Source organism: Podarcis filfolensis (assembly GCF_964270895.1).
Source record: "Podarcis filfolensis genome assembly, chromosome: 7".
Taxonomy (NCBI): domain Eukaryota; kingdom Metazoa; phylum Chordata; class Lepidosauria; order Squamata; family Lacertidae; genus Podarcis; species Podarcis filfolensis.
The window spans coordinates 9993467-10020940 of NC_139603.1; the positions used below are offsets into that span (position 1 = coordinate 9993467).

Genomic DNA, 27474 nt, shown 5'->3' on the forward strand with positions numbered 1-27474 from the left:
TACACTTCCCGGCATGCCGCGGGGCGGAGCGCGACCGGCCTCCCGCCGCTGAGGGAAGAGAGAGAGAGCGCTCGGAGCGTGAGGCGGAAAGCGGGCCGGGGGTCGGATCCTGCCGTTTCCCGGGACGGCGGCGGCCGCGTTGCTCCCGGTGCTGGGCGCCTGCCTTGGGGGGCCTCCGCGTGTGGTGCGGGCGGTCGATGCCGGCGGCGCTTCTCGGGGGCGATGCTGCCGAGGCGCAGCTCGCTGACGGGGCTGGCGGTGGGGCTGTTCGCCGTCTACGTGGCGCACACCTGCTGGGTGATGTACGGCATCGTCCACACCCGGCCCTGCCTGGCGGCCGCCCGGGACACCGACGCCAACGACGGCTGCATAAGGCCTTACCTGGCGCGGAGGCCCAAGCTGCAGGTGAGGCGCCGAGGGGGAGGGGCAGTCAGTGGGCGGGGGGGGGAGGAAGGGGGCAAGAAATAGGCGGGGGAGGGAAGGGGGTGTGGGGCAATGAATGGGCGGGGGGGAGGAAGGGGGCAGTAAATAGGCGGGAGAGGGGACTGGGAAGGGGGTGGGGGCAATGAATGGGCGGGGGGGGAGGAAGGGGGCAAGAAATAGGCGGGGGAGGGAAGGGGGTGTGGGGCAATGAATGGGCGGGGGGGGGAGGAAGGGGGCAAGAAATAGGCGGGGGAGGGAAGGGGGTGTGGGGCAATGAATGGGCGGGGGGGGGAGGAAGGGGGCAAGAAATAGGCGGGGGAGGGAAGGTGGTGGGGGCAATGAATGGGCGGGGGGGGGGGGAAGGGGGCAAGAAATAGGCGGGGGAGGGAAGGGGGTGTGGGGCAATGAATGGGCGGGGGGAGGAAGGGGGCAGTAAATAGGCGGGGGAGGGGACTGGGAAGGGGGTGGGGGCAATGAATGGGCGGGGGGGGAGGAAGGGGGCAAGAAATAGGCGGGGGAGGGGACTGGGAAGGGGGTGTGGGGCAATGAATGGGCGGGCGGGAGGAAGGGGGCAAGAAATAGGCGGGGGAGGGAAGGGGGTGTGGGGCAATGAATGGGCGGGGGGGGGAGGAAGGGGGCAAGAAATAGGCGGGGGAGGGAAGGTGGTGGGGGCAATGAATGGGCGGGGGGGGGAGGAAGGGGGCAAGAAATAGGCGGGGGAGGGAAGGGGGTGTGGGGCAATGAATGGGCGGGGGGGAGGAAGGGGGCAGTAAATAGGCGGGGGAGGGGACTGGGAAGGGGGTGTGGGGCAATGAATGGGCGGGGGGGGAGGAAGGGGGCAAGAAATAGGCGGGGGAGGGGACTGGGAAGGGGGTGTGGGGCAATGAATGGGCGGGCGGGAGGAAGGGGGCAAGAAATAGGCGGGGGAGGGAAGGGGGTGTGGGGCAATGAATGGGCGGGGAGGAGGAAGGGGGCAAGAAATAGGCGGGGGAGGGGACTGGGAAGGGGGTGTGGGGCAATGAATGGGCGGGGGAGGAGGAAGGGGGCAGTAAATAGGCGGGGGAGGGGACAGGGAAGGGGGTGTGGGGTAATGAATGGGTGGGGGAGGGGGATAAATGGGAGGGGGAGGAAGGGGCAATAAATAGGTGGGTAAGGGGACAGGGAAAGGGTTGTGGGGCAATGAATGGGCGGGAGAAGGGGGCAATAAATAGGTGGGGGGGGACAGGGAATGGGGAGTGGTGCAATGAATGGGTGGGGGGAGGAAGGGGGCAATAAATAGGTGGGGGAGGGAATGGGGAGTGGGGCAATGAATGGGCGGAGGGAGGGTGCAATCAGTGGGCAGGGGAGAGGGGCAGTCAATGGGTGATGGAGGGGGCAGGGAAGGGGGAGCAATCAGTTGATGCGTGGGGGAGTCCATTTGTTCGTTTATTTATTTGAGTAATTATATGCCACTGTATGATGGAAATGTGTCACCGCGTTTTTGCAACCATGCGGGGGGGGGGGAGTGAAATCCAGAGGAGTGGGGGGAAGGATAAAAACTCCACAAGTTCTCCCCTTTCTCCTCTCCGAGGCAAATCAATTTGGGGGTGTCGGTTCGTTCATAGAAATCGTAGATTTGGAAGGGACCCGGAGGATCATCTAGCCCAACCCCCAACCCCCCCCCCCACAGTGCAGGAATAGGCAGGGGGAAAGAACCTACGACCTTGGTGGTGTTTTCAGTGCCAACGGAGCTACCCAAGTGGTTTGCTTTGAGTGTTTATGCATCACAGAAATATTTCTGTCAGCAGTTTGCAACAATGAAGAACGTATAATTTTTTATTTTTAAAAACCTTTTAAGAGGCAAGTTCATATTCCCTTCCCCGTCCGATCCACTCGGTGCCAAGTTGGGGAGGGACACGTCACCTAAAAGGCATAGACAGCTGTGTGTGAGCGCACTTCAGCCTTGCACAATCTGGTTTTTCTTCTTTAATCACAATCCCCCACTCCCGTACAGTATCTGTACTGTGGCATATTGTATATTTGCACTGCCTCTGCATTCTTCCCTACCCCTCAAGATTTGCTGTAAGCCACTTTAGGTGGATGAAGCTCATTGTGCAAAGCGGCATGTAAGTAAACTCTCAACCAATCAATGTGAAACTTTCAGAGCAAGGCGAAGGCCCATCTGGTACAGTACGCTTTGCAAGGAACTTGGAGCAGCCAGTGGACAGTGCTTAGGTGGTCTGCTGCAAACTGACCAGTGAAGCATGGTGTGCTACATAAGTTCTTCAGCCTGCTTCCTTTTTCCCCATCCTTTGACTGACGTTGCACTGTGAACCAGGAAGTGCTGCTGCTGCCAACCCCCTTCATAATTAAAGCCTTGAGCAAATTGCTCTTGCCAGGCACCATTGCCCTTCTTCAAAATGGAGTGATGATGCTGACTATGCAAGATTGTTGAAAAGTGTAGGAATCAGTACCTAGAGACCCTTGAGCCAGATTGCCACCCCCTTCCTGTTGACCAGCCTTGTGGCAGTACAACTAAGCAGCAGTCCAGCTGGCCCAAGACCACCCTACTTTTTTCAGTTCTTATTTGGCAAAAGTTGCTGTTAAGCAGAGTTCTAAGGATTAGCGCAGGCATAGGCAAACTCGGCCCTCCAGATGTTTTGGGACTACAACTCCCATCACCCTAGCTAACAGGACCAGTGGTCAGGGATGATGGGAGTTGTAGTCCCAAAACATCTGGAGGGCTGAGTTTGCCTGTGTCTGGATTAGCAAGATATATGTGAATAGCTTTAAGTGTTCTGTAAAGTGCTGTATGAATGCTAAGCTTATGTTGAAAAATAAAAGCACCCACTCTCAATTATGTTTTTAATAAAGAGTTATTTCAAATTCCTAGGCAGCGTAAGAATGATATGAGGCCTTTGCACCCCAATTTCCTAGTATTATTATTTGACTTTTCTGTCAAAAGGATGGTCTGTGTCTTCTTGTACCATATTAACACCTTTCATCTACAGTGCATTGTAAAGTCATGTACAGTGTAACTTTGTTCCACTGTAGTGGACTCTTGGGAGCGGGGAGGGAGAGAGAAGGAACGACCATGAGCAACATGGCAGGCTTGGATGTTGCATGATCCTCCTCTGTTTCCCCAGTAAAGTAGAAGGCTGCTCTCTGTGCCCTGTCAGTTTTATTAGTCTATTGTCCTGTCAGGAGCAGAACGTCTCAAGCAGGAGAATGGAAAGAAACAGATTTGTATATTCTGCACTAGACTACAGAGTTATAGATTTGGAAAGGAGCACCATGCTCTTTAATCGTCATCACCACCCACTGATGGGTCTACCACTACGTGGGTCACTGGAGTTCCATACGCAGCTGCACTAGAAAAGGGGGCAGAAAACAAATGGCAACTCATATAAATACAGTGGTGCCTCGCAAGACGAAATTAATTCGTTCCGCAAGTTTTTTCTTCTTGCGAGTTTTTCGTCTTGCGAAGCACGGTTTCCCATAGGAATGCATTGAAAATCAATTAATGCGTTCCTATGGAGACCGCCTTCAGACCATGTCCAGGGACAGTCTGTCCCCGGACCTCTTCTGAACGCTGGCGGGGGGAGAAGGACTTTTCTCCGCACTGCCAGCCTTCAGAACAGCCTTCTGAAGGCTGGCGGTGGGAAGAAAAGCCCTTCTCCCGCCGCCAGCCTTCAGAAGAGTTCCCCCAGGGCTGCCTAGGCTGCGGATAGCAGCCTGCTGCCCCGCGCGAGGGGCGCTCTGCTTAAGAGCGCCCCTCGTGTGGGGCAGCAGGCTGCTATCCGCAGCTTGGAGAGCCCTGCGGGGAAGTCCTGCAGGGCTCCCCAAGCTGCGAATGTCTGCCCCGCGTGAGGGGCACTCTGAAGCAGAGCGCCCCTCGCGCGGGGCAGCAGGCTGCTATCCACAGCCTAGGCAGCCCTGGGGGAACTCTTCTGAAGGCTGGCGGCGGGAGAAGGGCTTTTCTTCCCACCGCCAGCCTTCAGAACAGCCTTCTGAATGTTGGCGGTGGGGAGGAAAACCTTCCTCCCACCGCAAGCCTTCAGGACAGGTCCGGGAACAGAGGAGAAGGCGCGCTGCGCTTCCCCGCTGTCCCCGGAGATTTCCCTATGGGCTTTCGTCTTGCGAAGCAAGCCCATAGGGAAATTCGTCTTGCGAAGCTGCTAAAAAATCGGAAAACCCTTTCGTCTTGCGGGTTTTTCGTTTAGCGAGGCATTCGTCTTGCGGGGCACCACTGTAAACTCAAAACAGTGTTTACAGAAGCAGGCAACTTCCTTTCCTGCACAACGCTTCATAAACTTGGAGCAGGTGGGGAATCTATCTCTGTTCAATATACGGTGATCAGATTAGAAGAATCATACCCCACACTTTTAGTCTCAAAAGAGATGGTCAAGAGGAGTTGCATCAGTTTAATGAAACAAATAACAAGTGAGCAATTAAAGTAATAAAATTATTAAAGTAGATTATGGCGGGAGATGCTGATTTTTAGTCAGCAACTAAAAATGCTGAAATAAAAAGGTCTTCATCAACATTGGGGCTATCATACCTTCCATGGCAAGTGAGTTTCATAGTCTACATGTGACCACTTCCTGCCTTCTGCATTCCGGCCAGAGCTCTATGGTCCAGACACAGACAGCCTCATACGCCCCTTTTAAGTGGCGTATGTGTTTTAGATGTCACTAAGGCAATGTGGATTGCAAGCTGAAAACATGCTGGCCTTGAGTTGGGAGGGAGGGATTGGCAGCAGATAAAGGGAATAAATGCTTGGGATGGCAGGAGCACAGCCTGTTCCACTTTCATCAGCACCCAGCACAGCAACATGGTGGAAGGAAGTATTTGTGCAAGCATTGACTGTCCCTTTTCTCTTTCAGCTAAGCGTTTACACGACCACGCGATCAAACATAGGCACTGAAAATAATATTGATCTGGTTTTGAATGTGGATAACTTTGACGTCGAGTCCAAGTTTGAAAGGTATTAATGGATTATTAATGGATTATGTACAGTTTTCTTTTAAGACCCATGTATTTAGCATAAGAGTTAAGCATGTGCTGTAATATTTATCATTGAAATGACGGTGTCTTCGAAGTTTTTGAACTGCGGCTGGATCAGGGATTCCCAGCTTGTGGTTGGTGGACCACTTGTGGTGTGCAATTGAGGTTGTCTGTGGCATGTCTGTAAAAATAGATTCACACAGCATATGCACAGTGCATTACAATTGCTACAAGAGGCAGAGAAATTATCAAGCACTCTGCCAAGATTCTCAGTAGATTTCAAGTGGTCCATGGAGGGAAATATTTGGGAACCACTGGGCTAGATCGTGCCTCAAGTCAGTTTTATTTTACTCCCTTTGTTTAAATCATGTGTATTCTGCCTTTTACTGATTATTTCAAAGTAGCTTACAATTGTCTGACTTGTGCCCATTTTTAGCATGCTAATTGAAAAGAAGGATGTGAGTCTAATTTTCATTAATGGGATTTACCTCCAGATAAGTGTGCTCAGATTGAAGTTCTAAGCCCATCTATTTTGATTTTCTGGGCAGGATTTGTTCGTGGTGTAGGTGTAAGTATTCAGAAGTCTTTAGTAACAAAATTCATCATAAGTGGTTGCCCCTCTTCCCTTCGTTTCCTTGAGTGTGTGCTGTGTGCAGAAAACTTGAGGAAGGAAGGGTCCTTTGCAGAAGACTTGGGTAACATACTTGCTGCTTTCACCTCCTGCAAAACCTCAGTGGAAAGGGAAAAAAATCCTTGCTTTGCTCAACGGAAGATTGGAGGGAGGAACTAAGAAGTAGTTTCTCTCTTATGAGTTGAGTTTCCTTGCTGCTGCCTCCAACCAAACCCAGCAAAAGTGGGAGGAAACCACTTTTACTTCCTCCCCTTCCACTACAAACTTCCATGGAAAAAAGTAGGGACAGTTTCTTTCCCTTCCCAATTAGCTTTTTTAGGAGAAAGTCCTGTGACTTCTCCCTTCAAAAACACAACATAGAGGTGAGCTTCCTTATCACTGTTCCGACATACAGACAGAAAAGGTGGTTTCTGTCCCATGATTGGGTTCTGGTTGGTGTTGCAGACCAGCAAGCGAACAGAATCCTGTTTGGGGAAATTTTGTCTTCTATATAAATGGCCTTTAGGAAGATTTGGTGCTATCATCAAAAGTTAAAATTCCTGGAGATCTGAAATGCTTCATTAGAACAAAATAAAAGAATGTGGAATCAGTCAGACTCCGAACAGAAATATGAATCTGTTCCTTCACCATTCAACTAAAAGACATTTAAAAGTTAATCTAAAAATTCTGAATGTATCAGAGTATCTCACTTTTAAGTGTCTAAAACACTAGTAGTCCTGGTTGAGGCAGAACTGCTAACGATTGCATCTCATGGCGAAGAAAAAGCATAAACGTTATTTGTATAATTAATGTCTTTATTTCGTTTTCAGAACAGTTAACGTTTCAGTACCAAAGAAAACACGAAATAATGGGACATTATATGCCTACATATTTCTCCATCATGCTGGAATTCTGCCTTGGCATGATGGCAAGCAGGTGCATATAGTAAGCCCGCTGACTACTTATATGGTCCCTAAACCAGAAGAAATTAATCTTCTTACAGGAGAATCTATCACGCAGGTGAGAGGTTTTTGTTCTTGTTGTTATTGGGAGATTTCTGACATTTTGCAGTACTTCCACTGAATAATTCGCCAAGTAAAAATAGTGCTAGGGACGCGGGTGGCGCTGTGGGTTAAACCACAGAGCCTAGGACTTGCCGACCAGAAGGTCGGCGGTTCGAATCCCTGCCACGGGGTGAGCTCCTGTTGCTCGGTCCCTGCTCCTGCCAACCTAGCAGTTCGAAAGCACGTCAAAGTGCAAGTAGATAAATAGGTACCGCTCCAGCGGGAAGGTAAACGGCGTTTCCATGCGCTGCTCTGGTTCGCCAGAAGCGGCTTAGTCATGCTGGCCACGTGACCTGGAAGCTGTGCGCCGGCTCTCTCGGCCAATAAAGCAAGATGAGCGCTGCAGCCCCAGAGTCAGTCACGACTGGACCTAATGGTCAGGGGTGCCTTTACTTTTACCTAAAAATAGTGCTAGTACCTTGTGCACATGAAAAGTTTGCGAAACTAAACACATTCAGAATTATTTTCTACCTGCAAGTGGGCATGCTTAGATAATGCACGTCCTCAATTCATTTCTCCGAAAGCAGTGCTGTGGCAGTTACTGGCCATAGAAGGAAACCTTTGCCCTTCAGTAGAATTTGCAGGTGAGTTTTAGTGTACATAATGCACATTTTATGTAAATAACTGCCAAATGAGCCAGAATGTTTGGCTACCTAGGCTCACCCATAAAGAGCAAGAGTAAGAGCCTTGCTACAGTCGCAGCTGTTTTCCATGGGGGAAGCCTATCTGTTTGGAGGCTGCCATGATGTCCCGACAACCCCAGTGGAGCCCCCTGAGAACTCTTTAGGTTGCTCTTTCAGAGTGTGATGAGAGTGAGGACACTCTCCCTGGGCAATGGTTTGTGGGCTTGCTCCTAGGTAAAATATTGGCGCAACCAGGGAGGGTGATGTGAATTAATCTGACTTCTGAATAAGAGGTGGCCTGCTTGGATGCTGAGTCTGTAGTTACATCCTGTGCGATTGGTGGGTGTTTGGTGATTTTGCTTTTTGCTATTGTATATATTTATAGATTAGATTTACATTTCTGAGCCACCATTTTGAACTCTGTGCCTGCTTGCAAAGCAATTAGATCCCTAGCTACTCTGCTCACTATTTTTGAAGCTATTGTTGTTGTCCTTATTATTATTTATCAAATTGTTATACTGCCCTTCATCCAAATATCATAGGGTGGTTAACAGTATAAAAATTCAAAATGAGAACACAAAATACATGATAAAATAAAAACAAACCAATAGCCCCCCTCCCACAAACACATTTAAAAGGCCATAGTATATGTCATGTATTCGACTCATATATTGATCCAGAGTAGAATTCTAATGTACAGTTAGTAGAGTAAAAACCTAAACACGTTGCAGGATTCCCCCCCAAAAATAGACCAGAGGCAATTGTATTTCATTCAGCAGAGTTTTACTTCTACTGAATGCAAATGAGCATAATGGTCACAAATCCAATATATTCAGGATTGGCACAGTCCATAAGAAATCCAGTCGCAGCAGACTTAGCTTAAATTTACAATAACTTAACAATAAGACTAAACCTTAGCACTATATACAGAACACCACACTAGAAGGAATGAGAGACAGAACGAGAGTGAGACCCAGGTTTCTTCTGGCCTTATTATTATAGTTAGCATGTTGACAGAAAGAGATAACAGAATCAGTTTAAGCCAGCTGTACTCAGCTTCTCTGAAGGTATAACCCAAACATCATGAACCTTCTGCTTGTTTCTTTCACACAGAGAAGCTTCCAGAACCCTCTTGAATTATTTAGAATAGGGAAGATCAGGTCAATACTTTCTGCACTAAGAAATGCCAACCAACAGAATAGGCATGGTTGAAGGGGAACATTTTCACCTGGCACCTAAAGTTATGTAATGAAGGCACCATGCGATTTGTTTGGTGAGAGGAATGGAAGCTTTACTTAACTATTCGGATTAGATTGTAATGTCTGCTCCATAAAGATGGAAAAGCAGAAGATTAGAGTTTGAAAGCAATCATGACCATACTGTCACCTTTTTTGTAATATTTCTGCCCAAAAGCCTGGATTTCTGAAATAACTTTTGTATCTCTTTTTATTGAGCAGCAAATTGAAGCAGAAAAAAAGCAGAATTATGCTCTAGATGAGCCTGTCTCACACTGGAGGTCCAGGCTAACCTTAAATGTTATGGTGGAAGACTTTGTCTTTGATGGATCCTCTCTCCCTGCTGATGTGCACAGATACATGAAAATGTAAGTATTTTTTAAATTGCTAATCCAAAATTCTACCAAAATATACAGGAAATGTTTGAAACTCCCATTGTTCTAGGCACAATTTGCGACAGGGAATTTCATTAGTGTGAGCAGTTTCTGAACTCTGGGCACGGTACTGCGCCTAAGATTTCAGTTTTGTTTTTTTTTTTAAATAAATGTTTATTAAAATTTTCCATCTTAACAAAAAAAAATCAAAAAAGCAAAAAACAAAAAAAAATAAAAAACACATAAAGTTTACAATCCTTATTTTCAATGACATATTTCCCTGACTTCCCCACACCTCCCCTTCTTATATTCCAATTCAAATTGTTAGTTCAACAAGTTCTTATCCCCAATTTTTAACCTTTTTATATTTAGTTCATTTTAAAGAAAAAACCAATTTTAACTTATAAACATCCATATTTGTACATCAGTGCTCATTCTTAAAACCTTTTTCTAAAGTCGACCCAAATTCCCTTCCACAAATTCCCCTATTTTCTTACTAATAACAAAACAAAATAAAAAAAAGATTATAATTATACACCCTTTGGATTCCCAAACCCCACCACCCCCTTTCCCGGTTTCGATCCCCAACAGATGTCCATCAGTCTTAATCTACTATCAACCTGGAGACCTCACGTCCGAGGCTCTTAATTCTCTCTCAATTCCTCTCTGCCGGTTTTTTTGATAGTCTTTAGTATTAAACACCAGATCTCGGAGAAGCTCTGTCCCCATAAGGTCCATGTTTCTTCCAGCCAGACCTCCATACTTAAAAGTGGAGCCCAAAGCCTAAGATTTCAGTTTTTTTCTGCCTCCCCACTTCCAGCTACTCTCTGAATACTGGAGAAGAGACCCTCTTAAGAATATTAGGGGGTGGGCAAGGGAAGGACTAGACCATGTGAAAAAAGAACATAATATTTTAGCTGCAGTTCATTTGTTTTCAGCTTTGTATTCTTGTTATAAAAAAGTACACCTAGACATTCCATTGTTGCACCCATAACTTAGGTTTAAGGTGCCATTTAGCTCCTACCTTTCATATCTTAGTTTCTAACACTGTTTACATCAGGGGTCAGCAAACTTTTTCAGCAGGGGGCTGGTCCACTGTCCCTCAGACCTTGGGGGGGGGCTAGACTATATTTTTTGGGGGGGGAATAAACGAATTCCTATGCCCCACAAATAACCCAGAGATACATTTTAAACAGATTAAAATTGCCTCTCTATGCCCAACTTTTCTACTACATCTAATGCTTTTTAGCGTTTTAACATCATACATTGCCCTGATAGTTTATGATCCAGAATGATTTTCACAAATAAAATGCTGGGAAGTTGAGAGTGGTGGATGCAAGGGCCCTTTAGTGCAGGACACAAATCCACTGGGAGAGCAGATCTGCCTGATCTTGCATTCTTCAGAATTCATCCCTGACCTCAGGCAGGGTTTCAGAGATCTCTGAAGCTCAGGGTAATGGATGAGATGCTGCTTTTGACAGCTTATTATGTTTATATTAATTGTATTTTCACATTTTGTATTGTATCTTGCAATGTGGGGCCTGGGTTATGTTTGTCTCTGTAAAGGAGATAGTTTTTGGCAGTTTATTTATTTATTATTAATATTATTATTTGTTAAATTTGTATTCCACCCTATACCCATAGATCTCAGGGTGGTAGTAACACCATATTATATTCTTATGTACGTATTTCTCTTTTGTAACATGAAGAACTATATTAAAAATGAGATAAGATCCTGTTGCTTCAAAATAAGTTTGGTAATGACTACAAACTTTGACTGGCTCCCAAGGTCAGTTTGAGATCCTACAGCTCCATGGGCACCCCCAAGGAATATATATATATATATATATATATATATATATATATATATATATATATATTCGTAGTGGGATTCTGGCTGTATATGTAAGGTCAAAGGTCACTCTGCTGCGGTAAGCCATCTAATTAGACTTTAATTTGATTCTGACCTGTTTTTAGGAGGTAATTTAATTATTGTTTGATTTTATACCAATGTTATATATTTGATGTTAGCCGCCCTGAGCCCGACTTCGGCCAGGGAGGGCGGGATATAAATAAAAGATTATTATTATTATTATTATTATTATTATTATTAAATAAAAGCACACATTCTACTCATGTAAAAACACCAGGCAGGCCCCACAAATAACCCAGAGATGCATTTTAAATAAAAGGACACATTCTACTCATGTAAAAACACGTTGATTCCTGGACCATCTGCAGGCCAGATTTAGAAGGTGATTGGGCCGGATCCGGCCCCCAGGCCTTAGTTTGTCTACCCCCAAGGCTACACACGTCACCCATTTGCTTCAGCTTTCTCAAATGTTGGGGATGAAAATGCAGATACTCGTTCTATGCTTTGCTGTCACAAAGTAGATTTTTACAGGCATGTGTTAAAATCAACCCTGGTGTGTCACCCTCAAATAGTTTTGAGTCAGATTCCATTGCTTCAAGATATTGCTCATCTTATAACTCCCCCCCCCCCATGGTTAGCAATCCAGTTGATACGTCACACTTGGGTCATAAATTGAGGGGTCAGTGACTTTTGTCTAGCTTGGCACTGTTTTGTGTAAGGCTCATTTGAGTAGAGGAGCCACCCAAATTCCACAGACCGTTATCCAGACGAAAAATTGGAATGTTAAATGAACTTGGGTTTCTTTTCTCTCTGAGAAAACTTGAATAAATGAGTGTTTGCTTGGTGTAAAGATAGGTTCTAGGCAGAAATATTTTAGCTGATGCTGGAATATGTGCTTTGCACTTTAAGATGCATATAGTAATGTTTGTTTGTTTATTGCATTGAAATAGAATTATTTGTATTCATAACAAAATCTGTTTTAAAACTTAGGGTTCAGTTGGGCAAGACTGTGCATTATCTTCCAATATTGTTTATTGATCAGCTGAGCAACAGAGTGAAAGATTTAATGGTGAGCTACAGCATGCCATCTTACGTTTTTTATCATTGTTTGTTTGTCTCAATGGACATTTGTTGTTTCTGCTACAGCAGTCTAAGTTGAAGAAAGGGGTGCGCCATCCCATTCTAGCTGTGCAGTTCCAACACGTAGCATGGGAACTTCATAGGACGATACAGAATGTTTCGCTTTTTCCTTCTCTCCTCTTTGTACATGTAGCCCTTGCACGATTCTGCTGTGCCTGCTGATTTCTAAGGCACACAGACTTTTTGCCCTTTGACTCTGAAGTGGATGGCATATGCACCCTGGGGAAGCGTAGGGTAGTTCCTGTCAGGAGCTCGTCCTATACTTGAGTAGGACCCTGGCAGAGACACATGCATGTTCTCTCCCTCCTGGTCGATCGTTCGGGAGCCTCAAAAGCTTTGTTCAGCCCGAACATCACAGCGACTGATGCCAACTGACATTGGCATACTTAGGGATCCGCAGAGTTTGCACAGTTTGCATAACAGACCTCAGCAATTCAGCATTTTGGCTAATCTACTTTATTTACATATAAACACACACAGAGCACTGCAACATGGCTCCCTCTCTCTCTAGCATCAGACAGCAAAGAGAGAGGACAAAGGACAATAGTCCCACTTCACGGAACACAGTAACACAAACATCCTGTCTCCGTCACTTCCCACTCTGTGGAGTCAAAACACACACTGTCATGTGACAGACAACAATCCCATGACTGCAGTCACAGAGCAGGAATTCTAACAGCTCCATGTCACTAAGGGAGGAGAGTGCAGGCCTCTTATTCTAGGCAAGGTACTTGCAGTGTACTTGGTACTACATCCACCTGGCTTGGCTTCCAAGGGAAGAGCATTAAAGGGCTACATTGCACCTTATGGAAGCCCCACCTGTCTCTGAACCTATTGTGGTATGTGGCATAACCTGGAAGAGTGGAATGTAGAGACTGCTGAGAATCACCCTACATCTGTAATGTTACGTTGCTACTTCAGTATTTTTTTTAGAAAGATGTTGCTTTTTAATTGTAAGTAGCCCACTGTATGATGTTGCCCTTTTAGAAGGCGTAATCTTAAACTAGTTTATAGTTGTCGGTGTTCATCTTGTGATTCTTAATTTATTTGTTTTCAAACTTGATGCAGATTATAAACCGTTCAACAACAGAACTACCCCTTACAGTGTCATATGATAAAATTTCCCTGGGGAAACTGAGGTTTTGGATCCACATGCAAGATGCTGTGTACTCCCTGCAGCAGTTCGGTAAGGTTCAGTTTATGGAGTGGGTTGAATATTTCTGTAAGAATAGTACTGATGAACACAAATCCAGCTTACTGTTGATGTGTAATATCCGTACCATTCAAGATTAAAGACACCATTTTGAAGTCTAGAGCAGAGGTGGAGAACTTGTGGATCTAGAGGTGTTGATGGGGCTCCAGTTCCCCTCATCCCTGACGATTGGCCAGGGGCTCAGAGTGCAGCAGCATTTGCAGGGCCCCCCCTTGTCTAGAACTATCCAAATTGTCCTGTCCCCCCCCCCGTCTCTTTTGTTCATACATGCACAAAGGGCTGATGTAGTGGTGAAACAGTTCCTGGTGTGTACCACTTCAGACTGCATGTGAACAAACAATTCTGAAAGTGGTGGTGATGTTGAGAATAATAGTTGAAGCCTCAGTTTGTTCCCCATATGCTTGTTTTGTGTGTAAAACAATTTTCTTGAGAAGGTATTCAGCCTTGCAACCTCCCCAGGTATTGTGTGTGCAATGCATGAATATTGGCAATGTTGTGATTTGGATCTTGTTTTATTTAACCAAGTGTCCACAATGGATGAAGTTCAAAGTTCAAAGGCAATATAGTTCTTCAGTGTGAACTGGGTTGGACTCATGTATGTTTGCCTCTCCAGTCAGCTTTTAACACACAATAGAATTTTGGGCAATACATTGTGTAGTGCATTACAGAATACAATGTCAATAAAAACCTATGATTTGCTGATGCTTCGCTTTTATAAAGTCTTGTTGATAACCCAATAATTTGCCTCATACTGAGTCAGGCCACTGGCCCATCCAGCACAGCATTTTTTACTCCCCAAGATCTCGTGCAGAATTCTTTCCCAGTCCTGCTACCCGTATTCTTTCAACTAGAGATTGCCAGAGCTTCAACCAGGGCCATCTGCACATAAATCATAAGCTGAGTTGTATGTCCTCCATCAATAGACGACACCTGTCTAATTATTCATATATGTTGTGCTTCCATTCTATTTGCCCAAGGGTGTAAAGGAAGAGAAAGTGTGTGTTTGATTTTCTCATATTTGAACTATATTTAGAATGCTTGGGACTTCTTCTTCAGCTTGCTTGTAAGCCCATGTCCTGTCCACTTCATTCTTCTAGGCTTTTCCGAAAAAGATGCCGATGAAGTAAAGGGGATTTTTGTGGATACCAACCTCTATTTTCTTGCTTTGACATTCTTTGTAGCAGCATTCCATGTAAGTGAATTGTGGATATTTAAGCACTGATCTGACGGTGTATCTAATAATTGTGGAATTCTGTTGGCTTACTCCAAGCTCCTGTTTAGAACAGCGCTAGTTCTGTTTGAGGCTATGTTCAAATTAAGACAGGGATAGATAGATGCTGGGTTGGTGGTTAGAATGTTAGATATGAGATTGAAATACACACAGTCACAATCAGGCATAATTTCTCTTCCTACCTTACTTACCTCACAGGGTAGTTGTGAAACCAAAACAATGCCCTGAGTTTCTTAGGAAGGAAGGAAGAATGAAAATGTAGCTAATAATGATTTGACATGTTTCACAAGGCTGCATAAGTTTATTTGTCTTGGCCTCCAAGTCTCTGGAAATTGATTTGGAATGCCGGTGTTAATAGAGACAGTTAGAACTCTGACTGGAGGGAGAAGCTTGCAAAATTAGCTAGTTTGCCTGATTCATCTGTAAATATAATTACAGATTCATAAAAAGTGTAATGCAAATTGAGTTTTTTTCATATCACAGGCTTTTAGCAGCTGATCTACATTGTAGTGTGTGCTGGGGTTTTGTAGCATTAGAACCTCTGACTGATTACTTGAGAGGAGATAGACATGAGGAAGGGTTTTCTATTGGTTTGTCGACTCTTAATTGTAAGGCGTTGCCAGTTCTGGGTTCCACAGACCTGAACATTCGGGAACTGAAATGTAAGACAATGGAGCCGTTCGGGAACCGAGGTTCCACTGTACCAACTCAGGCTGTCGGTCCTCCTGGCAAGTTGCAGGTCCGCTGTATTGTTTCCTGCATTATGGAAGTGGATAGACATTGCCAAGCAGAAGCTGAAAACAGAGGTGGGCTCACATGGTCATCTAGACCAGGGATGAGGAACTTGTGGCCCTCAAAATGTCATGGCCTAGTAGTTGCAGTGCCTGCAAGACTTTACCAACTGTAGAAACATAATTGTGCTGCTCTCTTTTGGTCGGTTCTAATCTAATGGCATCTTGGTATTTGCAGCTTCTCTTTGATTTCCTTGCATTCAAAAATGACATCAGCTTCTGGAAGAAGAAAAAGAGCATGATTGGCATGTCTACAAAAGCAGGTATGGAATGTGTGAGTTTTCTGTGCCATCTTTTCATGGTTACCGAAGCCGAAGGTCCAGCAAGGCCTACCCATACTGATGTGGCCGGACCCCGTTACATTTATTCCGCTTGTCTCTCGGTGTTGAAACAAGTGCAAAGTGGCTAAAGCAAGGGTGCTATCATTTTAATCTCTGCACAGTTCCTTCGATATAGCATCCCTCCAGAGTGCTAGTGCATTGGGGAGGGGTTGTAAAGGATTCTGTTGCCCTTCTCAGCACTGATGGAAAAAGGAAGAATCTTTTTTAAGAGCCCGCCTGGCCCAGTTTAGGCAGCTCTGTTGATTTAGGATTTTTTTCCTTGTCGCTCAGCACTGAAAGGTGTACCAGTTGGCTATAGACATGCCTGTTTAATCTGTATTCAGTGTCTCTGATGTTGAAATGGCAGTTCCCATGCTGTTCTCCTTCCTGTGCCACTCCTGCTGTTGCCACCGATTCTGCTGCAGCCCACTCTGCTTGGCAAGGTGCCTCTGGACAGAGCCACTGATGATACTTTGCCTAGAGCTGTGTAGACCTGGAGCCAGTTATATGTAGGAATGCAACTATTAAAACAGATGAATGCCACTTTTCAGTAAAGTTGGGTGTAGGGTTCTCTAAACTCGAGAAATGCATTATTTTAAAACTCTCACAAGTGTCCTCATGTGAATTTCTTCCATGCAGTGCTTTGGCGATGCTTCAGTACCGTGATAATATTTCTTTTCCTGTTGGATGAACAAACAAGCTTGTTGGTGCTGATTCCAGCCGGTATCGGGGCAGTGATTGAGGTGAGTTGCCGCACGTTTCATATGATCCCAGACAGCCATATCCTCAAAGTAGCTTCATGTGGATTTAAACTGATTTCATCCAGTATATTTCAGTAGGTCAGAACCAGCTTCATTCAAAATGAATCTGGCATTTTAACCACTTTGTAGCCCGTTGACTCATTTCTGACAACGGCTGTTAACAGTGTGAAAACTGAAATCAGTTAATAAAACAATACGTGAAGATACTAAGGTAATGTTTTTACCTTCCAGCTTTGGAAAGTGAAGAAGGCATTGAAAATGACAATTGAATGGAATGGCCTGGTGCCAGCAGTGAAGGTAAATTACCTTTTAACTGTTTATATAGAAATCGTCTTGCTTCATTTGAACCGTTTTTTCTTCCAGAGCCACTCTGATCATAGCATACTATGCCACTAAGGCCCAAATAATGTATAATGTAAAGGATCTAGGATCAGGTCTCCTAGCACTTTTATTTTTCTTGATGCCTGCAATGGAGAATTCCAGATTGGATCAGAACAGCAGCATTTCTCCCGACTCCACCCCCACGCCCATTTTTCTGCTCTGAATTCCAGCCCTCAAAGCTTTCTGCCCACAGCATGAGATTCCTTAACCTGTTTCTGCTACTTGGGGTTATTGCTTTGAATTAGCAATGGTGTCTGTTAACATAACTGGAGAAGAGGATATTTTCACTTTGCCTCCACCTTCCGCACTGTTCTGGAGGATCACCCAACCCTCCAGAACAGATTTTGGGAGGTTGTGGGGCACTGAATGGCAGCCTTGGATTTCATCTCTAAATCTTTTCCATCTGTTCTAAGTAAAGTATGTAAACTGGTTTGTGCATTTCTTTCTCCATTACATTTTTTAAAGTTATCCCTTCTTATCAAAACAGTAGGGCATATGGTCGACCTGATTGCTTCTTTCTGTTCCTATGTTTTATACAGTTTGGTGCATTTACTGAGTCTGAGAAGAAAACTGAGGAGTATGATACCCAGGTAAGAGAAATCTGCAACGTAACATTTAGTTTAATACCCAGGGGGATAGCAGCAAAAAGCAAAGTATTGTCGCATTTTAACAGTTATCATTTTTTCATAGTGTTAGGGGTATCGGGTGGTTGCCCGAGAGCAATCAGGCAAGATGCCTTACTAGTCTGTTCTAAAGCTTTATTATTGGTGCTAAAAACCTTTACAATGCAGAGCGCCTCTATTCCATGTCTTGCTCATTCACTGGCAGAATCTGAGAGTGGGCGATCCTTAAATCTTCCCCAGCAGAGTAGTCTCTTGACCCCCAGTCTACGCCTCCCCTCTCTGCGCGAAAGCCTACTGCGCAAGGAAGGCTTGGGTAAAGGGGGACCTCCCTCCTCCCCGCTTTGCTCAGGCAAGGTGCCCTGGCACCGCCTTGCATCCTCCGAGCCCTGCATCTCCTCCCCACTAGAGGCGTGGCTTCCTTCCTCCGCTGAGGAAGTGCTGCTTCCCACGATCTTTGGGGGCTCTCTGTAATCCAGCCGCCTTTTCCCCTCTCCCCCCTGAGCCGATGGCAGTTCCCTGACACATAGCATATGTTTTCATGGGCTCAAGGCCACTTTCTCAGATGCATGATGTAGTAGACCATAACTGAGTAGAAAATAGTTGTTGTGGAATTTCTTAGTAAGGAAAGAACTGATCTAGAGCCTTGCCAGGCTCTGTATAAAAATGGAGACAACAGGTCAAAGGTGGGCAGGAATGAGAACTAGTGTTGTCAAACGAATGGCATTGCGCTCCAGATTTTGAACTCCCTAGTGGTTTAATACATGCTGTTGAATTGAAAGGTCTATAAGGAATCATGTACGGATTGATCTTTCTGCAAATATAGTTTGAAGCTGCAATGTGGGTGTTCGTGTAAAGTGTATGCTACATTAGTGGGAAACTGGTTTTGAGTTTTAGAAATGACGTTCTGCCTCCTGGTCCATTTTCGTGTGTGTGTCACAAAATTCCATTGTGTACTGAGGGCAGAGGCAAGAGTTGGAATGGCTCCTGTACATTTCGTCTGTTGAAGACTCTGCCCTTTCCTAGTATGGACTTCCAAGTATTAACTTTCAACGTAATGAAAGCCAGTGTGGTTTAGTGGGTGGTTTGGAACCACAGAACCCTATGTCCAATCCTAGGTAACCTTCGATCAGCCACCATCTCTCAGCCTAACCTGTATGATACAGTTGTGAAAATAAAAGTGAGGAAATCCATTTATGCCACCTAGAGCTCAATGGACAAACGGTAGTAATATAGGAGTAAAGTTCACCCAAAAAAATGTTTTCTTTTTCAGGCTATGAAATACTTATCATATTTACTATACCCATTGTGTATTGGAGGTGCAATTTATTCATTGCTTAATATCAAATACAAAAGGTAAGGTGCTGTGAATTATTTCAGAAACCTGAAATTACTGCTTAAAATGTCTGTTGCATAGCCTTGAGCCAATGACTTATAATACTGCAAAGTCAAAGAAGGCAAATGGTTTGGAAATGTTATCCTGGTGGCTAAATGTCTGCCTTGTTTTATGAGTTCTCTTTAGTTAATGTAGCAAAGAATATATGCTTGACCAGTTTGAGATGAGAAGATCCTCACGGTACTATAGTGCTCCGGCTCAGAGCTTGCATCAAAATAATGGTTTGGCCATTAGGAACATGCTACAAAACCACTTCACAAAGTGTAGCTCTGATTATGACTTGAAGGCAAGCAGTAGTTGGTGGAGAGCTGCGGTCGCATAAGTAAAATAAGCATGAGATGCGAGTTACATGTACACCTGTGCTTTCTTATGTTAAGCAGTCGTTCTCAAACTTGGGTCCCCAGCTGCTGTTGGACTACAACTCCCATCATCCCTAGGTAGCTCATCATTAGGGATGATGGGAGTTGTGGTCCAACAGCAGCTGGGGACCCAAGTTTGAGAAACACTGTGTTAAAGCATGGAGGAAAGAGAAAGGCGGGGGAAGAGGGGTTGTATTGTGCTGGTGTGGGTTTTGTTTTGTTTTTGAAAGGAAGGAAGGAAGGAAATAAAACAGCAGATAATGTTGTTTTTATTAATTTAATGCAAATATTCTTTTTATCGCCCCCTTATAGCTGGTATTCATGGTTAATTAACAGCTTTGTCAATGGTAAGTATGGATTTGTTTTATGTGTTTTGTTGAAGTCTAGTTCTCTAAAAATATGATTACAGAGTGAAGTTATTCTTAAAAACGGTAGTATTTCTGGAAACTTGTGTCATTAATAATCGCCTGTGGTGAAACTCGCTGGGCTGGGTAGAAATCACAGAACTAAATGCTTTCTCAAGTTAAAAGAACAAAAGTAGCACCCTCCAAGTAGTAAAGTAGGGTGTCTGGCAGAAGGGTTAACTAGAACCAGAGGCTAGTGCTCTGACTGCATGGTGTTCTTTACATTGGGGAGCGCTCAGATGTGATAGGTTCAGTAGTTCTTAAGTTGTGCAATACAGCAAGAGCTGGCCCTGGCAACAGCTGGGGGTCAGCATCATTGAGCAGTGGCCGAGCTCCCAGAAATATGCCCCATGAAGGCGACTGTTACACATGCAGTACAGTAGATCCAACTATCCCTTGTTCACCTAGCACAGAGATGGAGAACTTCTGGCCCTCCTGATGGGGCTGAACTACAACTCCCATAATATCTGGCTTGCTGCACCTGATGGGAGTTGTAGTTCAGCAACATCTGGAGAGCCCAAGGGTTACCCACACACCTACCCTAAAATCATTTTTATTAAAATGCCTGTGCTGGTGCCTTGAACTACTTGACTTAATAGAAGCAGGAGCTTATGACAGAAAGAATGTATAACTTTGGGTTTCATACTATATCTTGCTTTAGGTAGTCCATGCTGTTTCTCCAGTTCATCCTGCAAACATGTCCAAAGTGTCTGGACAGATTTCCTTGTGTACCACAAAGGAACACATGGGTGGCTTTGCACATTACTCTGTAACAGATTGTTATAAATAGAAAAAGAGTGAGCAGATCCGGGGCTAACAGTGCCTCTTGATTGTAGTTGACAGTTGGAGTAGAAAGCAGCAAGACAAAATTTTGGTTGTCTGCTACAAGAATATGTAGCAATTATATAACACCTAAAATCTTTGAAGGCACTGTACAAGATTACAAAATAATAATACTGTCCCTAACAGATCTTACAGAAAAGTGGGGGGGGGGTGATGTGCAAGGAACAGGGAAACCAGCCAATTAAGGTGTTAATTCCTTATTGGGTTACATAAATGTTTAACAGCCAGGTGGATTAGCCACTGTGAGAGACAGTTCTGAGAGAGGAAGAACCAAGGAGTGGATTAGGCTGACTTAACCTCTCCCTTTGCTGTGGCCAAGCGGAATGGCTGCTAATTACAGATGGAGCACTTTTACTTGGGAGCAAGCCTTGCTGCATTCATTGGGACTTATATCCAAATAAGCATGCATGCAAAAGCAGCCAAGAGTGTACCATGTGCTTTGTTTGTATCATCTCAACTATTTTTACAGTAACGTTGCAACGTAGGCTAGTGCTGTTGTCTCATTTCAGGCAGTGGTTCCCGATGACATGGCGGCTTTCCTAAGTTTGCCCGGTCCCCAACGTTTTGCAGGGGGTAGATTTGAATAGGATTTTCCTTCCTTCCATTTCTTAGCTGTGACATTACCCTAGCTTCATTTCAAGTGTAGAAATGGATAGGTACCATAAGTCTTGTTTTTATTTGGGGGTGGCAGGGTCCTCCTTTAGACAATGTGAGCTAAACCTCCCTGATCTCCCAAACCAGTTAACTCAGTTTTGTGGTTGACATCTTGAGAGGTTCCTTGAGAATTGCAAAATGGGCTTTGCCATCTCTTAGCTGAGTTTAACCAGTTGTCATTGTATCCTGATAATGTAAATGTGATAGAAATAAAAGTCTTTAAGGGCATTTAAGGCTTTGCTCTTTAATTATTAAACCTAGTTCATGTTTTCTTTCCCAACAGGAGTATATGCTTTTGGATTTCTATTTATGTTGCCACAACTATTTGTAAATTATAAGGTAAATCTGAAGGTTTTAAAGAATACCTTAACCTTTTTGTTTCGTCCGGCCTCCTTTACTACTGCTAGTATATATGAATGTGTGGTTTTATTTCTTCCAGATGAAATCTGTTGCACATCTGCCCTGGAAGGCATTCACATACAAAGTAAGTTAAGTTCATTTGACAGTTCTAAGATTTATAGTTCTGACCCTCAGTTAATATCATTTAGTTGACAATCAGCAGTAGTTTATGGCCAGACAATATGCACCAACAATTATAATATGTAGCAAAACTCTTGATGTGGTTAACGCTTCTATAGCCGAATGTCATCACTTCCGAATGCCGCAAACCTGGAAGTGAGTGTTCTGGTTTGCGAACGTTCTTTGGAACCTGAACGTCTGACGCGGCTTCCGATTGGCCGATTACGGAAGCTGCGCCTTGGTTTCCGAACATTCTGGAAGTCGAATGGACTTCCGGAATGGATTCCGTTCGACTTCCAAGGTACCACTACGTTATTCTTTGTCAGTGGTCCCTTGTTGAGTATAAGATGTGGTTGTTAAACTGCATTTAGCTTCATGGGTCGCAAGTTAGGTAGGCCTGAAGTCTAGATCCTGGTCTGCATACCAAAAAAAAAAAAAAAAAAAGCATTAAAACTGTTCCCAGCTGCTACTGAGGGTTATAGTTCTTGTCTCTGTCTAACCAGTTTCTCCCCACAATTTTTGCCTTTTTAAGGGCCCTTTTTATTACCGGTTCCCAGTCATAAAGCACTGTGTAGATTGAGCTCCTGCTTGCCTCTGCAGATGAGTTCAGGACTCTGATTACCTCCCCACCCCCACCACAAAAAATGCATACTAGTTTTTAGTTCCTGTGCAGTGAGTTGCTCTTTTAAGGCTCACTGGGAGACTAGACGAGGTGGGCTACACCCCCAATTTCAATTTTTTAGCTTCAGAAACTCTGTTTAAATGTTGCATTATGAAGAATGGATGATTTGGTTGAAAACTTGGTTTGCTGGGAACAACACTTGATTGATGTTCTGCTACGTACGCTGCGTTCACCTTGTGCATTATTTTCTCCAGGCATTCAACACTTTCATTGATGATATTTTTGCATTTATCATCACAATGCCAACATCTCATCGGCTGGCATGTTTTAGAGATGACGTGGTGTTCCTGGTCTACCTTTACCAAAGATGGTATGAGTTCCTCTTATAACTTTAGTTTTTTTGTTTTTGTTAATGTTTGGCCATTCGTTCTTTTGTCAGAAAAGGCAGATCTTACTAGTTCTGTATATCAAGCTGTGTTGAGAAAAATGGCCCTCAAATTCTGGTTAAAAGGGAATCCTTGTTTCATGTTGGCGCTAATTGTAACACTGAAGAACAGATAAGGGGCAGGTAAAAATGCTATAGTCATGGCACTACTTATGCTTCCTGCTCACCCCAGCCATTAAGTAGCAAACCTGCCCCTGTTCACATAATCCTATGATGTCTTCTGTTTCTTGGTCACACTCCCAGCAGAGGTTCCCAAAACTGGTCTGGGACCACCGGTGGTCCTCAAGTTTCATTCAGATGGTCCATAGCTTCTCTGTGGACTTGTGATTGAAGATGGGAGACTGCACATCCATCGCATGAAATATTCATATGGATTTTAATAGTATTCTAAGGGTTATTTTTATTTGTTACGTTGTATTTTATTGTCTCACCGTTTGAATTCTATGGAGCACAATGAAATGCGATACATAAGAAATAAAAAGAGTAATAAAAGTGCAACTGAAGATCATACACCACCTAGCTCCAGCACATTACAATAGCTACAACAGGCAGAGGAATCTTAAAAGTGGTCCACGCACGACTGTCAGTAATTTTCAAGCCATCTGTGGGTTCAAGAGTTTGAGAACCACTGTGTTATCTGTTGCAAACTGGGAGCTTTCATTTTTTTCATTTTAGTCTCCCCAAAAATCAATTATGTGCTGTAAAAAATAAAATAAAATAGAAGGAAGTCCCTGTCTGCAAGTGTACAGTCTAATAGAGATGGGCAGCGGAGGGTATGGAAAGCAGGGCGAGGGCAAAATCCACTCAGCAATTGGCAACCCATATATAAAAGTAGTATCAGGATTTCACAAGTATCATTCAACATACGTTGACAGACCTTGTTGCTGAAAAGAATAGTAATAATTAGCATTATGATGGTATTTGCAAGGAAGGATATTCTGGCGTTGATGCATGAAAAACTACCAATTAAAGGTGGCAAAAGTATGACCCTGTGGAGACTTTTCTTAAAGGAAATATTAACTGTTTCTTTTTATCTGCAAGGCTTTATCCTGTGGATAAGAGCAGAGTGAATGAATATGGAGAATCTTACGAAGAGAAGCCGAAAAGAAAGCCCCACAAAGAATAACTTAGGATAACTCTAGGAGTCTCTTTGGACTGATACTGGCTGCATATGTTGTCTGGCTTTTAAGAAGCAGCAAAGCAAAAGAGTATTCTTCAAAGCTTGTGACAGAACTTCATGGACAAAATATCATCTGCATTGCCAAAATATGTTTTGATTGCCTTTGGATCTATCTTTGCTGTTGTTTTTTTGTGTTCAAGAAGTCTGCCAATATTTCTGCCAGGTTTCACTCAAATGATTAACATTTTGAATTTCTGTGGAAATTTCTGCATAAATATTTGTGTCTGTCCTGCTTAATGTCTTTGACCCTCCAGCATCTGGCAGTGTGGTTGTATGCATTTAAAGGCCTGTGAGAAATAGAAGTATACTGTGAATAATTACAAAAGGGTAACGAAAGTGGGGAGGAGGCCAGCACGTGACCTTCAAACCGTCCAGCAAAATGCTTTTGTACTCAATTGGGCCAATCCCTGGGCATGATCCAGTCAAATTCAAGACCCTGATTTCAGTGCAAGAGATTTCAGTGCATTTTTATCTCACGCGTTGAAATCATGTGGACTTTTTAAAAAGTTTGCTTGACTGGATTACACTCCTTCTTTTGTATCAATTTCTCCACCATGAACATCTCATCTTTTAGACTGAGATGACAGCTATGCTTCTCACAGTGGAACATGTTATCATAGCAGAATTGGGCATTGTTGCTGAAATATTGTCAATATACAAAGGCATGCACTTTAACATGTATGTACCAAACAGTTCTAAGCCAGCACTGGACACAGAAAGCTTGTAACTTTTTAAAATGCATTTTTTAAAACAACAAAGGCTTATTGGCATAAGTCCAACTGAGCACATGCAACAAATAGTATTCAGTTGTTTGGGGGTTTTTTGTGCAGTGGGCAAAACGTCGTCCTTCAACCCTAGAGTTAGCATTTCTTCCTTCCTTCCAAACTGGATCTTCGTTCCTAGAGCGAGAGCCATTATGTTGTAGTCAAAAACCTCTTTTTTAAAAAAAACAAAATGTAAATACATACTTGCATGACACACTATTGTGCCAATTATATTTCAGCAGGGAAACTAGGCCTTTTTCTTCTATATTGACATAGATAGCATAAAGATGGGAAGAAGTTGCTTAAAGCACCTAATAGAAAACAGAGACATCAGAAGGGAAGTGTAAAGAGATTCTGTTGCAAATCTGCTGGAAAAGGAAATGAGAACTTTCCAGTTGCCATTGCTTGGGGGGGAGGGTGTTGCAGGGTTTTAATCTTTTGCATTTTTTTAAAATTAATTTGGATGTGTTGATCTAATCAAATAGTGTCACTACGTCACTTTATTTTGAGCATGTCCAAAATGCAAGTGAAGCCGCCTTATAAAGGATCTTCACTTGTATCACAGCATGACATTTAGTAGAGCTACAATCCCACCTGTCCTTTTTGAGCTTTGATCTCCAATTAATTCCATGAAATTTGGACTCTAGGATTTTTATTTTTATTGAGACGCTGTGTGCACGTTGGCCTAATCCCCCCACCCCATCCAATGGATTGGTGCATAGGGCCTGCTCCCCGCTGTGCATGCTTAAGCCCATTGACTTGAATGAGACTTGAGTATGCTTAATGGTGACCTTCATTACTAAGAGGTATTGCATTCAATATGGTTGAATATGCATGTTCGTTCCGCACTCCAGCATCAAAAGATGCACTGGTACTTTATTCTTTCAGACAACATTAGGTTGCTAAGTTTCGGGTGTCAGGATACTTTAAAAATCTGTTTTGGTTCCTCAGGACTCTTTCCCCCCCTGCTATATTTTTATATTTTTAACTGGGAGGTGGGGATGTTGGCAGTCAATTAGTTCTCTGTCTTATTTTTTCAATGGAGGCATTCTCTCCCATTGAAATGAATGGGCCTTAAAAGAAGTGCACTGTGGTTGGATGGTGCCCTTTTGTCTTCAGCTTTCAGTTTATCTGGATGCTGAAAGTTTCTGAAGTCGTTCCCAAAACCCTGAAGTTCTGCATTTGGGTAGCTTTGTCTTTCAACATTCCTTCCTTACTTGCTGTGGTTTCTCTGGCAAGTATTTATATTTTGAAGTGCTAACAAGTGCCTTTGTAATCTCTTTTTTTAAAAAAAACTTGTTTTTTTCAGAATTACGGTAAACTTAATAAAATTATTGTACTACTAAGTTGAATGTAAACTTAAAATATGGGCACAAAGCAGTCAGATTTCATTCCCATGGATTTCGCTGGGAAAAATTTAAACACTTACTAAAAAATCACAGGCCCCAAGAGTACTTGATGGGAGAAGTAGGCCATAAATCTAAATTTCCAATAAATTCAAACTGGTAGAAGCTTCTTATTGTTTTCAAATTATAAAGAATAACCTCTTGGCAGAAATATTAATAGCACATGTTTGTTTTTCTGTTTGGTGTCTAAAAGTACAGAATATCAGTGATTAGCTGAATAATTTGCAGTGCAAACATTGTTTGGTTTAAATGAACTTGTTTTATTTTTAAACTTGAATGAGGAGTGTATTTGGGAACATCAAAGTGTCCTGTCAATTCAGAAAGACCTGGTTAGCCTCCCATCCAGTCAATGATATTTGTTTCCTTCATTCCATGTAAATAAATGTTTATGGGTATGCTTTTGTTGTCTCTACTTGACATTCTCATTACGTTGTTGAAGAGTACTCTTCACATTCTGTTTCATTTAAAAAATGCATATGTTCATACTTGTGAACAATCCCTCTTCCTGGGGAAATTTGGGGAATTGTAGTTCTGTGAGGGAAATAAAGGTTTGCTAACATCTCTCAGCACCCTTAACAAAATAAAGTTCCCAGCATTCTTTGTGGGAAGGAGGAGCCATGACTGTTTAAACTGGTACAGTGGTACCTCTGGATGCAAATGGGATCCGTTCTGGAGCCCCGTTCGCATCCAGAAGTGGAAGCGGGTGTCATACCTTGGGTTGAATGTGCTTCAGGTTGAGCGCTTTCGGGTTGCGCTCCACAGCAACCCGGAAGTAACGGAACGCATTACTTCTGGATTTCGCCGCTCGCACATGTGCAGACACTCAAAATGACGACACGCTCATGCGCGGAAGTGGCAAAATGCGACACGCACCGCCGTGTCTTACGTTCCATTCAGGATTTGAATCCCATTCGCATCCCGAGGTACCACTGTATAATAATGCTTCAAATGTATCGTATGGAAGTGGCTTAGGCAAGTTGCTATTCCTCCACCACCCCACCTACAATTAAGATTTTTTTTTTTAATTACTGAAAGAATAATGGTGAAACATTGCAAGCACATGCTGCTGTCGTTCATAACTGCCTTGGAATGAGTTCAGGATGCTATACAGAAGGATTGTCTCATTAGGTGAACTGGGATTGCAGGCTCACACAGCCTCTGCATACATAGCCATCAAGAATCTTACTTCTCCATGCCATTCCGTTTCCCATGCTTGGGAGGTAGGAGCAAGTTGAGG

At 43.6% G+C, this 27474-nt stretch overlaps 1 protein-coding gene across 2 annotated transcripts; it reads left to right on the forward strand.

Moving 5' to 3' along the window:
* Window positions 1–26632, forward strand: CLPTM1L (CLPTM1 like). 2 transcript variants are annotated; one of them, XM_083624697.1, is made up of 17 exons: window positions 1–405; window positions 5289–5389; window positions 6850–7039; window positions 9164–9309; window positions 12179–12257; window positions 13397–13514; window positions 14639–14733; window positions 15742–15826; window positions 16523–16626; window positions 16876–16941; window positions 17565–17615; window positions 18919–19001; window positions 19713–19747; window positions 21585–21640; window positions 21741–21785; window positions 22697–22812; window positions 23929–26632. In XM_083624697.1, the coding sequence occupies exons 1-17, from the start codon at window positions 223–225 to the stop codon at window positions 24011–24013; spliced, it is 1638 nt and encodes a 545-aa protein (XP_083480823.1). In that variant the 5' UTR covers window positions 1–222; the 3' UTR covers window positions 24014–26632. The 2 variants fall into 2 exon arrangements, with proteins under 2 accessions (XP_083480823.1, XP_083480824.1); XM_083624698.1 differs by lacking the exons at window positions 18919–19001; window positions 19713–19747; window positions 21585–21640; ... (1 more) ...; window positions 22697–22812; window positions 23929–26632 and adding an exon at window positions 18176–18233 and having other exon boundaries at window positions 17565–17716.
* Window positions 26633–27474: the final 842 nt, after the last annotated feature.